Raw genomic sequence first — 16,908 nt, 5'->3', positions numbered from 1 at the left:
GCAAGCACACGGTCACAAGTGCAAACTGCCATTGATAACGAAGGGGGGATGGATATAGATGAGGGGAGCGTAATAGGCCCGGAACATAGTCAAAGGACACATACATATGTTGATTGTATGGACAGGGTCTTCAAAGGGGAGACTGGAGACCCCAGGTATGAAGTGGCCATGTGGCCAATGGTCACCATGTGAAAGAAGTCTTTGAGGTGTACACAGTATTCGGTACCTTGTTAGTTTCCACCTGTGCAGCCCCTGTGCAAGCACACAATCATAGGTGAGAGCTACCATTGATACCGGAGAGGGATGGATGTGGATGAGGGGAGCATAATAGGCCGGGAACATAGCCTAAGTACACATACACATGTTGATTGCATGGACAGGGTCTTCCAAAGGGAGTCTGGAGACACCGGTCTGGGGTGGCCATGTGGCTAGTGGTCCCCATATGAAATAACCCTTTCAGGTGTACATGGTAGTTGGCAGATTCTTAATTCCCACCAGCACAGTCACAGGTGCATAAGCTGAGTAGGGATATACTGTGTTTGCATGTAAGAAGCATTGGCAGAGTAAATGATTTCTGTGGATAAAAGGTTTGGGGCAGTAGGCTTTATTGTTTTACAAGACACTCAGTGTGTGCATGCTTTTGGGAATCTTGGGTTTGGGAAGACCGATGCCCCTTCTTGCCAGCCAATTCCCTATTTCCAGAGCTCCTTGTTAGACCCACCAACGTTATTCCAAAGGTCCCATTTGCTTTAGCAAGCAGGACCTTTGCTGATTCTAGGCGGGCACCAGGAAACCTGTTAAGGACACCGATCTTTTATGATCTTCTTGGTATGGCATACATTTATAAATATTAGATTTTGGACGTGTTGGTGACTTACAATTTGGTTCCAATAACTTTTCATATGACCTCATTTATTTTATTTAGTTTGGTAAGATTGATGGAATTGACAAACTACACTTTGTATGTACTACTGTGGTTGAGGTGCTGTCTGTATAAATCCCTTTTATTGTCCGGAGTCATTGGGGAATTTCGAAACGAATGGCTCGAACCACACATGCAGCTATTACTCATCGAACACGGAATCCCAGTCTTCCATGAATCGACCATGTAAATGCTTGATAGGCCATGAGCCTGTACCATATGTGTAACAGATACAGAAATAGTTTACTTGAATGAGTCCAATAATTGCATTTAATTTGTTTGCACTGCCTTCTAAAATATAAAGAATTGTTATGCTTAAATGGAGTACCTTTTTCAAGCAAAGTAAAGACAGTACTTTTGTTTCCAAGTTGGAATGAATTAGAAATGTGAATGCCCATTCCAGCAAAAACAGTTTTGAACATAGGAAAATGTTGTTTTTAACTTTAAAGTAAAAGAAACATAAGTGTGTCTTTGTTAAATGTAATGATGAATGCTTTGGCTTGAGATTAGAACGAGAACTTTTTTCAAATACCAGAAAAATTCTTTCATCAGTGATACATCAAACTTATAATGATGTAGGAGGACAAAAAACATTTTTAGCAGTCTCGGTTGTCAAACATACAACGTATAAAGAGGAAACATACTCATTCCTTGGGTTATAATAATTATTTTTTTATTATAATTGTTCTTTTATAATGCACTTAATACCAGAGACCAGCGCCTGGGATTCAAACCTGTGTTGCTATCTGTTGTCTTGCTTCCAAGACACACACGTTGCCCCTGAGCTATCCTCCCGGCCTTACGTGGGCAAGCTGCTGCTCGAAGATTGTGCATAAGGGCCATCATCATCCGTAATACAGGTCTTGCAAGACAGGCTACCTTGAAGTCATGCAGCTGGGTAACGCATAGTGGTGGTGTGCCTTCTTCAGCTATCTAGGGCAAGGAGACAGAGTTTTCTCTGCACTAGCAGTTCTCCACCAAAGTTGGCATAATCTCACAACAATGACAGATACACCAGGTGGAAAAACGTCTTCCATGCAACTAGGATACGCCTCCTGTGATTGGTTGTCACGACCTTTCATCTGATTCCCCATGATTTCAGCTTCTTTCTCTTTCAACCATTTCCTCCTCTGAATATTCGGGCTCGTACAGATAGGGCTGAATTGCCATAGTAGCCGAATATTGAAGAAGTATAAAATCAACAATGAGAAAAATAAAGAAATCAACGATTGTATACAGTGATGAAATGAGGGTTCAGATTAAAATAAATAAGAGTATAAACAGCCACGTTACAAAAAACCATAGTGCAAAGACAAGAATAATAGGCACAAGATTAGAAATTTCACATTGATACATGTAGAAAATTACCCATTTAAATATAGAATTTTAATATGGTTTGCTAAAGACATTTGTACATAATATAAAAAATGTTTTTAAGCAAATGATTACTTATCTCATTCATTTTAGGTAGTCTAAGTACCTGTTCTCAGTACATCATACTTGGTAGATAGTTGAACAGAGCAAAAAAAGAAGTGGAGGCTCAGAATTAAACTTACTGACACAAAGGAAAAAGAAACTACAATGTTGTCTGATCAGAAAGGGTTTCTTTATAATTGTCAAGATTAGAGGCGTCTTGACATTTCCATGGAGACACGTCAATGGATTGCGCACAGAGGACGTTGACATGAGGCGCGCATTGGCTTTGTGAAAAGAGGCGGATAATCTGAAGGACTGCTGTGAGGACACTTGAACATAGGGCAACGGATCCACGGCTAAGTTAATCACAAGATGGCAGTACCGAACCTGTCAGTTTTGCATATGTAAATGTGAGAAAAATTAGGGTATGATGCACTGGACATTTTTTTACAATCTATCGATGTATGCTCAAGAACACATGCCTGATCGATTGGGACAATAAAATGTCTGCACAAACTTCCCCTTTAAGGGATATCTGGTGCAAGGTTGAGGCTTTGATAGAGGGATCTATAAACTAACCTATACCTTTTGAAGGAAGGGTTCAATCTAATCAGGTAGTTTACAGCTTCGGCTGTAAATGAATTGTAAAGACGAGCCATTGATTGTCAACTGTATATTACTATTAATCCTATGTATATGGATTTTTATGACTCTGATTTGGAAGACATTTTAATGAATTGAGACATACGTATTTCAGTGTTTACACTTGTTTTATTTCCTTTTCTATTGGCATGAAATGTATTGCGATGAAATGTGTGAAAGGGTTTTACTGAAGCACACTTAATAAATAAAAAAATAAAAAATAAGCAATAAATGTATCATTTTAGTAAAAGAGAGAAGAGATTTAGATGTTCTTCTTGCAGTGGCAATTTGAGTAAAATAGAAATATTCTTTTTCCAACCAAGGGCTTTTTCAAATTAAAGTCGTGTCATTTTCAGGGAATATAAATTTGAGATAGAGAGAGTTTCTGCCATTTTCTATCAGACTTTTTCATCCGATTGGGGATTGGCTGCATGAAGTAATGGAGCATAGTTGGGAAAGGACATTGCTTTATCAGGATGCATGCCTATTTGTCAGCAATACATTTGATCTCAATAAATACAGCAGACTCTGATTCAAGCTTCATATGCAGAAGAGTAAGTGTAAGAACATCTGCAGCCGGAAGATGTAGAGTTCACTTAGTGATTGGGGTTTAGGATTTTGGTGGACTTTTAGAAATAATGTGTTTGTGATGATGAAAAGCTAATTATAGAATGTTCAGACCAGAACATTGCAAATGGATTAGCAGGGGAAATAAAGATCTCAGCAGGACAGATAATTAGATCAAGAATATCACCCTTTGTGAATGTTCGGAACAAAGCATTTTAGCAGTAGATCATGAATAGCAAGAAGATGTGCCAAAGAGCTTTCAGCTTCACAAGTAGGAATCAAAATACCCTGGACATAGCAAATGAAAGCACTTGTGATAAGCTTCATTAGGAAAATCCATGATTTCAACTAGGAATTGCACATCCTTCCACAGGGGATGAAAGGCAACAGATATGAACATAGTGTTTTAAGTGAAGATTTGATAAAGAAGAGAAGTACATTCAAAAGAGGAGTGTGGCCCAAAGTTGTTTGGTAGTTGCATTGAATGCATAACATTTACACCACCACCATCTGATATTTTTTCTTAATCAATTTGGGAAATGGTGCACCTGTTTGTAAATAGTCCTTCGAAAACATGTAAAGAGTCACTGATCAGCCAAGATTCGATAATACAACTAAAACCGTAGTTGTGGGTTAAAATAAGAACAGCAAACCTCAGGCCCTGCAAAATAGCTGAACAGACTTTTAATAAGTCTTAACTTCGTATATTGGAATTCACTCTATGGAAGCCAGGTTTGATAAGCTTGATGTTTCAAATCCATGCAGAAATGTAATTGAGGTTGATGGGTGATTAATGCTGATTTAAATAGGAAAGGAAGGGACAATTATTAACAAATCGGAGGGACTGGTAGTAGAATTGGAACTTTTATGAGAGTGTGAGGTTATTCAAAATTCTAAAATTGACAAATGTTTAATAACAAAGGTTCTTACATGAGCCTGCGCAGAACTGGCTAGAATCCTTAACCTCTGAGCCCTTTGGTAAAACTGCCAAGCCGAAATTTGCACTAGGGTATGGGCATAAGGGGATGTGGGATTTTGGTTAGACTGTCCTTGAGTCAGTTATCACTAACCGGTGGAGACTGACCGTTCTCTCTGGTGGTTGCAGTGTGAGGGTGAGAGGTTGAACGTGTGGTACACCTAACAGGTGCTCCCTACCAGTGCTTCAGTTGGTGAGCGCTCCTGTGCGCCTGCTGACTGACGTTCACACTGCAGACTGGAAGATGTAGATGTGTTCTGGGTGCGGCTTTCAAAGTCAGTGTTTTTCGGTTGGATGTTTGATAGGGTACAGCTCCTATGCTTGTGAGCCCATTTACTTTGTATGATAGAATAAATATTCTGTTTATATTCAAGATTCCTATATGTGATTTTTCCAAATTTCTCTAAATTACCTAATTTATATAATACTACAAGAGAAGCATCAAGATACTTTATTCACAAACCATTTCTGCCATCAAACAACTAAGGCAGTCTAGGAATCCGTGTGCCTGCTCGCCAGCTACTAAAAAGGTGCTGTTACGTTTAATGAAAAGGGATGGGACCTCTTAATTCAAATGATGCAACAAGCAGTAGCAGTAAAAAGCACATAAAAGGGATATGCGCGTTTTGAGCAGAATGTTTCCTGGATACTGAGATCAGGCTTTTATTTACTGTTGTTAGGCAGAATCCTGTGTAGTGCCCTTAGGGACCACTACACACAATTAAGACTACAGGTGGCAATACAAGTTTTACCTTTGGTACAAGCCTGTACTTCTATGTCAGAGTGGTAGCAATGGCGGAGCAACCATGCTTATCTCAAGAGTATATGAGCAGTAGCAGAGATTACACAAAGGGACCACAATTACTGTGACTCAAGCAAACACTGACTCAAGGTTTCAGGTAGAAAAATATAAGTACATTTATTTTTAAACCATTCGTTATAAACACAACACTTCTATTAAACTTCAATAAAAACCACACGTTAGATATACTACAACTAACCAATTCACTTTGTACAGTAAGTCTCAAGGTGAGTACCCTGTGTTTGAATGAACAGGTGTTAGGCACAAAACACGTTACCGCGAACACAATTGCGATCACTTTTTGACAGTTCGGTCTACTAAATAAACGCATATCCGTGACATGAAATGCTACCGGGGCAGAAACACAGTTAGCACCTGAGATACCCAGAGGGATTTGGAGGCAAAAATCACAGGCAATATTTTGGTTAGGCAGACAGAATCGAGAAACACTCGGAGACAGGAGTTCAAAAGTCAAAGGGCCGGAGCTAGGATCGAAAGACGCGGGGACCTGTTGCCGAAGATCACACAGACAGTTCACGATTCAACATATCCAAGAGTAGATCGATATTGTCATTGTTCGGAAGCAAAAGTTATAAGAAGGAGGGAAGACAAGGGCAAGCCTTGGAAATGAAGAAAAAGGGATTCACCCAGTTTCCTCAGCAGAACACAGTACCTTGTTCCAATGGTGCAGCTGGTGCCCTGGCAGTTGTTCCTGTTGGTTTCCCTCAGACCCACAATTCCTGGAGCTTCGTTGTGAAGGAGGACGTCTGAAGGGGGTCTGCAACACACAGGGATGAAGCCGGAAGCAGCGACAAGGAATAAAAGGTGCGCTCCTTAAAAACAGGAGAGGCTCTTCAGTTGGCTATCCGGACCACTACAGCAGCGTGCAATGATTTCGACCAAGGAAGAGGATCCTCTGGCTGTAGAAGATGAGCTGGTTATCCCCACCAAGCTCAAGAGAAGAAGACTCCGGACTGGATCTTCTCTGAGTCGTTGAAGGGGAGATAGCTCAGGACTGCAGCAGGGGTAGTTGCAGCAGCCGTCGTTCTCTCCGCTTCTCTTCAGTTCCTTGTAGTTCCAGTGGCGACTCTCTGACTTCTAGCCCAAGAGACCTGCCTTTTATGCGGAAAACCCCCATTCACACAGCCTGGCTGTCAATCACCCAGCAACTACCCTGTCCAATCATGACAAAGTGTGACTTGGGTTTCCTAGGATACCCTGTACAGGGGGAGACTGCACCCATCCCTCACATTCAGCCCACCTAGACACCCAGGCGCCTTGAGGAGGGATTCTGAGCAGAAGCCCGCCAAAAGACAGTGAACAAAGAAGGCGAACCTAGTTTGTTGCGGAAAGTAAAACACAAGGACTTTAACAAAAAGAAATGGTGAATAAACCCAACCGGGGCCAAAAGAAAGACGATTTGGTCAAGCAGGTTTATGTTTGACGCTAATATAATAGCCAAGAACAGTACCACATTTATCTAATATAATCGCGGTAGAAAAGTTAGGGTAGATACCACTGCCACCAGTCAAGTCTAAATGTTAAAAGAGCGAAACAATGCTCTAGGAGGTACAGCTAAAAAGGGATACGAATTAACCCTTTCCAGTACTCCATGGAAGATGGGGTGTACTGGATCTGTGGTAGATTGACTAAGTAAAGTTAATGGTAACTTTACCCTTTTCTGGGGGACGGTAGTCGCCTCAGAAATGGAGTCGAGGGAAGCCTCAAAGACAACTCTGTGCCACGGTACTGAAGGTGCTGTGTGACACACAAAAAGAAGGGGGCTACTGAAGTGGTGTACTTCAGAGTCCACAATCAAAAAACAGATAGAAACACATAGCAAAACACAGGTAAGAGTGGTGGAAAAGCTCTCACTCTTACCAAGTGGAAAAAAATAAACTCCAGAAGTCCAGCAAAGCTGCTGGGGGACTCACTAGGTGACGTAAAATAGCCATAGATGAGAATTCTCCCTAACAACTGTGAATTCTTTGTCAATTGTTACCACATCCTCCTAGAACTTCTCATGGTTCCTAGCTTTGAGTTATGAAAAGGAAGTGGAACAGTGATGACTGTTCAATTGAACACTTGGGATAACACACTGACTCCTTCGTGCCTAACTCAGCACTGGCTACCACTGAGGTTTCAAACCTACTTCAGTATGGCCTTGATTACCTGTGAATCCCTCTAGGGCATGCATCCTGTTTTTTCAGAACCACCTCTCCATTCAGACCACTGTACAATGCAAGGTGAGCTCCTTATAGCTTCATGCCATGTTTAGCCGGTGGGAGGTTTAATGGAGAAGTCATACCTTCTCCAATATGTGTCCCCATGTGTGGAACTCCCATCCACTCCAAATCAGGAGGGGCCTCTGAGTGCACCTATTCCACATGCTACGTAGAAACCACCTTCTCTTAATGGCTTAGCTTGACGGCTCGTCCATTTGTTGTGCTTTACTTTTGGATGTTAGCAATATGTCTGTTCTAATCTGTGTTGATTATGTAAACTCATTTTAGTGGAGAAAATCTTCACTACAAAAACAAAGCATGATGGGAACCAAATCTTCATGTCCAGCTTAACATTGGGAGGGGAATTGGTGTGCATGGAAGTCATGTCAATCAGAAGTGATAACCGCCTTATTCTTCTCTTTCCTAGAGATGTATGTATGACACCTGCGCATGTGCGGATAGACAAGTCTGCCTCTGTACTGCCTTAGCATCCTACGTAAGGAGCTGCACCATCAGCGGAGTCTTCTTGAGTGGATGGGAGCCTGCAGAATGCAGTAAGTGAAAAGGGTGGTCCTGTGGGCCAGGCTGTGGTCTTTACAGGGGACAGTGTAAGGGGTAGGAGGAGGGGGAGGAGAATCTCGCGCCATCCCATCAACATAGTAAATACAGTCGACACTCGCTCAGGGAATGACAAGACTGAAAGAATTACACATATGAAATCCTCTGCTTGTGTACATGTCATTGTTCAATGACTCCTCTAGTGGTGTAGGGGAAGGACATGAATGGGCTGTGGGCTTGAAGGTAATTTCGAATGGATTGTGTCCTCCCACGTATTCCTTATCTTTGATGTTTCCAATATCCAGCTTGCTGCCTCAGAATTTTTTTTTCAAGCAGAGGGCACTGTGCGTCGATGCCTGGTTGAGTTGATGTCCCTTGGAGGTCTCTGTTTTGACGTTGACGTCACTGCAGGTACATGTAGCGCGCGCAGCACCCGTTGGCCACAGTTTTGTTTTTCCGCGCTTCACAGCTTCAGTTACATAATGCCCAGTTCCTGACAGAACTTCCTTGAGTTTTCTTTGAAAATTAATCTTCATCACTTCGAGTTTTTGACACAATATGGCTTTGTCATCGGCGTCATCCACTCCTCGATCGGCTTCAAGAAGTGCTATGACTGCGGTGCAAAGATGTCTGTGGCTGACCCGCACAGGATCTGCCTGTGGTGTTTAGGGTTGAATCATCCGTGTTTGGAGTGCGAGGACTGCCGGTCGATGACGGCCAAAGCTTTGAGAGAGTGTAGAGTGAAGCAAGCGACAGGTAAGCCTCATAAATCCCCCTCTATTCCATCTAAACTTAAAACATCAGATGAGTCGAGAGCAACTTCTCCTTGTTGTAAGAGGTCTAAAAGTTCCTGTTTGAGAAGTGGTTTGCATCACTCCTCGACTTCGAGGCATGGAAAAAAGAGGCACCATAGGTCGCCGTCCAACTCACTGTCCAGTTGACCTGAACGGGTCTTTTGTCCATCCAAGTCTACTACCCCAGCTCAGTGGGAGGAGTTTAGACTCTATATGCTAAAGGTGTTTGAGAACGCGGCCTTGCCCCCCTCGACAACACCCAGAGGCGATGCTTCAGTCAAAAGACCTCAGAAGCACACGAGCCGTGCGTCTTCGGACCCAGCTGCTGAATCTCCTTGAGAGCGATCTCATCCCTCGAGTCGAGAGACAGTCTCCTCAAAGTCTAAAAAACTGACGTCATTGACGTCGAAGGAAACCTCTATTACAGGTCGGAAAAGTGTGTCTTCGATGGTGTCCGCGCCGATACCGATGGAGAAGCCATCAACGCTTCAAGTGTCAAACTCCTCGCCGCCACATGTGTCACTCCCTTCGACACAATCGTCATGGCCAAGAAGGTTTTCTCGGCCGCCTGTATGGCTTTAAAAAATCTGCCAATGCTACATGCACACTAGCGAGATTTACACACACCCTTTGGGAGTGCATTTTTTTAGCAGCTGACCATATCCTCGAGGGGGAGGAACGAGACGGTTTCCTTAAGATTGTCAAGGATGGGAAAGATACTATGTGCGAATCCGTCCAGACTTTTCTTGATTCTGTTGACAGCGTCAGCAGAGCCATGGTGGCTAGTATAGTGATCTGAAAACTTGCTTGGTTTGCGAAAGTTAGAATTTGCCTCAGACATACAATCCAGACTTCTTAACATGCCCTTTGACGGCACGCATTTATTTGGAAATAAAGCTGATGAGAGTTTCAAGAAGCTGCAAACTTACAAGGCGGCAGCCAAATCCCTTGGAGCTGCAATAAGGCAAACTCCAAACTGCCCCACAGGTGCGCCCGGAGGGGTAGGTCTTTTCGCTATTATTCCGCAGTCAGAAGAGGCAGAGGACAGCCAGCTCAAAGAGGACATAAAATATTCCCCCTTGGTGGACGGGGGAGAAGTACTAAGACCGCAACCGCTACGGCTGCCTGACCTTCAGCCACTGCATCAGCTGCTCCAAAACCTCTCTGAGGTCTTCGAACACAAGACTGCAGAAGGAGGCAGGTTGTCACAGCATCTGGCAGAATGGCAGGCTATTGCTTGAGATGCTTGGGCATTGGATACAATTGCCCAAGGTTACTGCCTACCTTTCCTGCAAAAACTTCAGAGTCATCCACCCGCCAACAACTCTTTGAAAGTTCCAGATCTGCTCCTTATGCAGGAGATATTAACCCTGCTAGAGAAAGGTGCGATAGAACCAGTACCTGTAGCAGAGAGGAACTAAGGTTGGTCCCCATATTTTCTAATCCCCAAGAAGGACGGAGGATTGAGACACATCTTTGATTTAAGAGACAAGTGCCTCAGGAAGGATACGTTCAAGATGGTAATCCTTTTTCAGATTCTTCAGGCCCTCCAACTTCAGGATTGGATGGTATCATTGGACCTCCAGGATGCTTACTTTCATGTGCCAATCCATCACAAGCACAGACAGTACCTAAGGTTCACTGTTGACGGTTCTCATTATCAGTTTCGCGTTCTGCCATTTGGGCTGACCTCCGCCCGGGGGTTTTCACCAAGCTAATGGCGGTTTTGGCAGTGAGTCTCAGGAGAGGGGGGATTCATGTCTACCCCTACCTGGATGATTGGCTGATCAGGGCCAGTTCCCCAGAAACAGGCCTTGGAACATCTCAGCTACACATGTCACTCCATGGCTTAAGACATTCTGCAGATGGTGGGGAAATTCCAGAATGCCCAACATCTACCGGCCTTCGATTTTCTGAGGTTGCTAGGTCTCATGGCATCCTGAATTTTTTTGGTTTTTGGGGCCAGAGGCACGCCTGAGAATGAGATCTCTCCAGTGGGCTCCCAGGACCCAGGGGTCACAGTTCTCATGAAGGATGTCGGATCTTCTACAAATCCCAGAGTCTTACTGGATCTTCAGTGGTGGGCCTGTCAGGAGAACATTCTGAAAGGAGAATCTTTTTGGCAACCATGGCCGAAGATATCAGTAGTGACGGAAGTCTGACTCGTGGGGTGGAGAGCCCATACCAACGATTTGATCATCTTCGGTCATTGGTCTCTTTAAGAGTCCAAACGACATGTCAACCTTTTAGAGCTGAGGGCAATCAAACTAGAGCTGAAGGCCTTCCTGCAATCTGTACAGGGAAAGAATGTCCTGATGATGACAGACAACACAGTGGTGATGTACTACTTCAACAGAATAGGAGGTGTAGGGCCACTACCACTGTGCAGAGAGGCAATGCCGCTCTGGTTTTGGGAAATACATGAAGGAGTCTCTCTGTCAGCAGTTCACCTAGCCGGAGAGAAGAACACGATGGCAGATGCTCTGAGCAGGCAGAACACAGTCTCCCACGAGTAGGAACTAGCTCAGGAAGTCCTTCAAGAGATCTTTGCTCTTTCGGAACCCCTGAAGTGGATCTGTTCCCAACCAGTGCCAACAGGAAGTGCGAACTGTACTGCTCAAGGTAATTTCCCCCAAGAGGAGCTCTGGGAGACGTGTTCATGGTGGACTGGGAATTTCCACTCCTGTAAGCGTTTCCTCCGGTTCTAGTGATTTCTCACATAATCAGGAGGTTGAAAAGGTTCAAGAAATCCATGATCCTAATTGCGCCGGACTGGGCCAGGATGACGTGATACCCGGATCTTCTGGACATGTCCATTTGCCCTCTGATTCGTCTTCCACAAAGAGAAGACATTCTCTCATGAGAGGAGAGTCGGGTTCTCCTTCCAGATAATAGGACTCTGAGCCTTTCTCGCATAGTTTTTGAGAGACTGAGATACAAGGATTAGGACATCGCGGACGATGTAATGGAGGTTTTGCTTTCAGCCAGAAGGCCAGCAACCAAATTTTTACACCGCTGCCTCTTGAATAAGTTCTGCCGCTGATGCAGAGATAAGAATGTTGACCCTTTCCCATGTAATACACCAATGGTGTTATCCTTTCTATTACATCTGGCAAATCTGGGACTCCAGATTGGTGCCATCAAGGGATACTTGGCAGCGCTTTCTATTTTTAAGCGCACTTCAGAGGAAGTCTTCTACTTTAATATGCCTCTAGTAGTTCACTTCTTAGAGGGTTTAACTAATGGTTACCCTCCGACCCCGTTCCAAGTCCTACTATGGGATCTCAACTTGGTGTTAAACTACTTAATGGGAGCTCCTTTTGAGCCCCTACATTCTTGTCTATTAAGACTTCTAACTCTTAAAACTGTATTGTTAGTGGCAATTACATCAGCCTGAAGGGTGAGTGAGCTACAGGCTTTATCCTGCAAGCCTCCTCATATTGTCTTTTTATAAAGACAGAGTGGTACAAAAAGTGAAGCCTACTTTCCTTCCCAAAATTGTTTTTGAGTTTCACCTTACTCAGAAGATAACATTACCATCTTTTTATCCTCCACCACATCCGGGAAAAGAGGAAGAACGTCTTCACAGACTCGATCCTAGACGTGCACTGAGCTTTTACATCTCCAGATTGGCAAAACTGTGGCAGAATGACCAGTTATTCGTGGGCTATTGAAGTCACAAATTGGTAGTGGCCATCACCAAGCAAACTATCTCCATATTAACTATGGCAGAATATTACAGACTGACAGGCAAAGACCCTCCAGAATATCTAAGAGCTCATTCGACCAGGGGTGTTGCAACTTCGTCTGCGTTGCAGAGGGGAGTTCCGATAAAGGATATATGTGCGGTATTACCCAAATTGGTCGTTTACAATTGTTTGAAAGAACAATTGACCGAATTTAAAGGATCACAATTGATCTTTTCACAATTGACCGAATATATATATATATATATATATATATATATATATATATATATATATATATATATATATATATATATATATATAGGTTTTGGGGGCTTTGGCGTTGGGTGGGGGGTTTCCCCCCACATATATGGTACAATTGACCTTCACAATTCGGTAAATTGTGAAAAGGTCAATTGTCATTCGAGCAGTTGTAAAACGATCAATTCGTATACAACCATATGTGCAGCTGCCACATGGTCGTCTGTGCACACCTTTACTAAATACTATAGTTTAGACTCCTCCACGAGCCAAGATTCTGCTTTTGGAAAAGCAGTGTTGCACTCTGTGCATACATGACCACATTAATTTGTACTCCCTCTTCCAAATTGTTTAAACTGCTTTGGGAGTGTATCAGAGATAAGGAATACGTGGGAGGACACAATCCTTTCAAAGAACAAGTTACTTACGCATGGTAACGTTCTTTTGACTGGATGTTCCTCCCACGTATTCCTTATCGCCCCTCCCATCCTACCCCACACTAAAACTTCTCTTGCGGTTGCAGTCTACGCTCTCTCAGAGGGAGTAACCGTCAAACACAAGATAATACTCCACTTGTCAAAAAGGAACTGAGGCCGACGGGCGCTGCGTGTGCTACATATACCTGCAGTGACGTCGACGTCAAGACGGAGGCCTCTGAGAGACAGACACGACCAGGCATTGACGCACAGCGCCCTCTGCTGAAAAGATGTCTGAGGTAGCAACCTAGATATTGAAAATATCAAAGATAAGGAATACAATGGAGGAACATCCAGTTGAAAGAATGTTACCATGGGTAAGTAACTTTTTCATCTAGGCCCCTGGTGATAGATTATCAGGCCGATTCATGGAATAATTAGCACGGCAAAAACGTGCGAATCGCAGTGGAATAGCGAAAATCGCAGTGCAAGTGCGAAAATCGCACGAAAAGCAGCGCACGTCGATTCATGGAAGTCCGTGCACGAGAAAACCAGCGGATGTGCGATAAAAAGTGCGCCGCGCACGTTGGCGCACAGGCCATCTAACAGCGTGCGCCAGGTCACAGCGAAAATCGCACAGGCCACAGCGAAATTCGCACATAGCGCGGCGCACACAACAAAAGTAGGCGGAACACGGGCGTAACACTCGGAATGGGGAACAACTTGCAAAAACGTGGGCGTCACGGGGGAAGTACAGGGCACAAGTGCGCGGAACGCCCACACGCTCGCCTACAACACGTATTCATGGAATAGAATAGGGCAAAAAAGCGCACGCTCAAACCAGCGCACAGGCACAAACACGACCGCCACAAGAAAGCAGGCGGTAGCGTCTCTGCGGCTGTAAGAAATGTGCGCCAAAAGGTGCGCCAACAAATAGCACCCATATACTGCCATGATGAATGTCCTATACTGTGGCCCTCCAGGACAAATGACGTGCAAAGGGGTACCCACAAACACGGACACGCTGACAAAAAATACGTGTGCGTGTATACCGGGGTGCGCGGGAAGTCTCACACGCGATTTGGCCGGGTACGTGGATTTCAGGGGTGCTTGGGAAGTTCCACACGCGATTCCATCAGGGTAGCTGTATTTCAGGGGTGCGCGGGAAGTTCCACACGCGATTCCATCAGGGTACGTGTATTTCAGGGGTGCGCGGGAAGTCCCACATGCAATTACAGCAGGGTACGTGTATTTCAGGGGTGCGCGGGAATTTCCACACGCGAATAGCCTGGGCGCGTGTATTTCAGGGGTGCGCGGGAAGTTCCACACGCGAATAGCCTGGGCGCGTGTATTTCAGGGGTGCGCGGGAAGTCCCACACGCGATTACAGCAGGGTACGTGTATTTCAGGGGTGCGCGGGAAGTTCCACACGCGAATAGCCTGGGCGCGTGTATTTCAGGGGTGCGCGGGAAGTTCCACACGCGAATAGCCTGGGCGCGTGTATTTCAGGGGTGCGCGGGAAGTCCCACACGCGATTACAGCAGGATACGTGTATTTCAGGGGTGCGCGGGAAGTTCCACACGCGAATAGCCTGGGCGCGTGTATTTCAGGGGTGCGCGGGAAGTCCCACACGCGATTACAGCAGGGTACGTGTATTTCAGGGGTGCGCGGGAAGTTCCTCACGCGAATAGCCTGGGCGCGTGTATTTCAGGGGTGCGCGGGAAGTCCCACACGCGAATAGCCTGGGCGCGTGTATTTCAGGGGTGCGCGGGAAGTTCCACACGCGAATAGCCTGGGCGCGTGTATTTCAGGGGTGCGCGGGAAGTTTAACACGCGATTTCAGCAGGGTACGTGTATTTCAGGGGTGCGCGGGAATTTCCACACGAGAATAGCCTGGGCGCGTGTATTTCAGGGGTGCGCCGGAATTATCACACGCGATTTGGCTTGGTACGTGTATTACAGGGGTGCGTGGGAAGTTACACACGCGATTAGGCTGGGTGGGTCCTCACAGGTGTTCCCTGTACACCCTCGACGGCCCCTGCAGGCAGCCCACAAAACAGGGGACTACCCTGCACACCTGCTCATGTCTCCCACCACCCCCACCCCCCACCATCCAGGGGCACCCTCCACCAGGCCCCCACTCATGTCTCCCACCACCCCCACCCCCCCGCCACCAGGGGCACCCTCCACCAGGCCCCCACCCATGTCTCCCACCACCCCCACCCCCCAGCAGTGCAGGGGCATCCTTCACCAGGCACCCACTCATGTCTCCCACCACCCCCCAGCAGTGCAGGGGCACCCTCCACCAGGCCCCCACTCATGTCTCCCACCACCCCCACCCCCCCAGTCACCAGGGGCACGCTCCACCAGGCCCCCACTCATGTCTCCCACCACCCCCACCCCCCACCATCCAGGGGCACCCTCCACCAGGCCCCCACTCATGTCTCCCACCACCCCCACCCCCCCAGTCACCAGGGGCACCCTCCACCAGGCCCCCACTCATGTCTCCCACCACCCCCCACCATCCAGGGGCAGCCTCCACCAGGCCCCCACCCATGTATCCCACCACCCCCACCCCCCTGCCACCATGGGCACCCTCCACCAGGCCCCCACCCATGTCTCCCACCACCCCCACCCCCCAGCAGTGCAGGGGCAGCCTCCAACAGGCCCCCACTCATGTCCCCTATCACCCCCACCCCCCCCGCCACCAGGGGCACCCTCCACCAGGCCCCCACCCATGTCTCCCACCACCCCCACCCCCAGCAGTGCAGGGGCAGCCTCCACCAGGCCCCCACTCATGTCTCCCACCACCCCCACCCCCCCGCCACCAGGGGCACCCTCCACCAGGCCCCCACCCATGTCTCCCACCACCCCCACCCCCCAGCAGTGCAGGGGCAGCCTCCACCAGGCCCCCACTCATGTCCCCTATCACCCCCACCCCCCCCGCCACCAGGGGCACCCTTCACCAGGCCACCACCCATGTCTCCCACCACCCCCACCCCCCAGCAGTGCAGGGGCAGCCTCCACCAGGCCCCCACTCATGTCCCCTATCACCCCCACCCCCCGCCACCAGGGGCACCCTCCACCAGGCCCCGACTCATGTCTCCCACCACCCCCACCCCCCCCAGTCACCAGGGGCACCCTCCACCAGGCCCCCACCCATGTCTCCCACCACCTCCACCCCCCACCATCCAGGGGCACCCTCCACCAGGCCCCCACTCATGTCTCCCACCACCCCCACCCCCCACCATCCAGGGGCACCCTCCACCAGGCCCCCACTCATGTCTCCCACCACCCCCACCCCCCCAGTCACCAGGGGCACCCTCCACCAGGCCCCCACTCATGTCTCCCACCACCCCCACCCCCCACCATCCAGGGGCAGCCTCCACCAGGCCCCCACTCATGTCTCCCACCACCCCCACCCCCCTGCCACCATGGGCACCCTCCACCAGTCCCCCACCCATGTCTCCCACCACCCCCCAGCAGTGCAGGGGCAGCCTCCACCAGGCCCCCACTCATGTCCCCTATCACCGCCACCCCCCCCGCCACCAGGGGCACCCTCCACCAGGCCCCCACCCATGTCTCCCACCACCCCCACCCCCCAGCAGTGCAGGGGCAGCCTCCACCAGGCCCCCACTCATGTC

General features: G+C 47.5%; 1 protein-coding gene across 1 annotated transcript in view; it reads left to right on the top strand.

Annotated features, from left to right (window-relative positions):
* Positions 1–16,908, top strand: part of LOC138505078 (mucin-5B-like) — a 2,064,041-nt gene that overhangs the window by 328,284 nt on the left and 1,718,849 nt on the right. Inside the window, exon 12 of the mRNA XM_069625397.1 lies at positions 7,978–8,104. Coding sequence (XP_069481498.1) covers positions 7,978–8,104 — 127 coding nt within the window. The remainder of the gene's footprint in view (positions 1–7,977; positions 8,105–16,908) is intronic.

The sequence above is a fragment of the Ambystoma mexicanum genome, chromosome 11 (assembly GCF_040938575.1).
Source record: "Ambystoma mexicanum isolate Mex_15411 chromosome 11, UKY_AmexF1_1, whole genome shotgun sequence".
Taxonomy (NCBI): Eukaryota; Metazoa; Chordata; class Amphibia; order Caudata; family Ambystomatidae; genus Ambystoma; species Ambystoma mexicanum.
The sequence above is the reverse complement of the archived record's forward strand: the minus strand, read 5'-3'. Positions and strand labels throughout refer to the sequence as shown.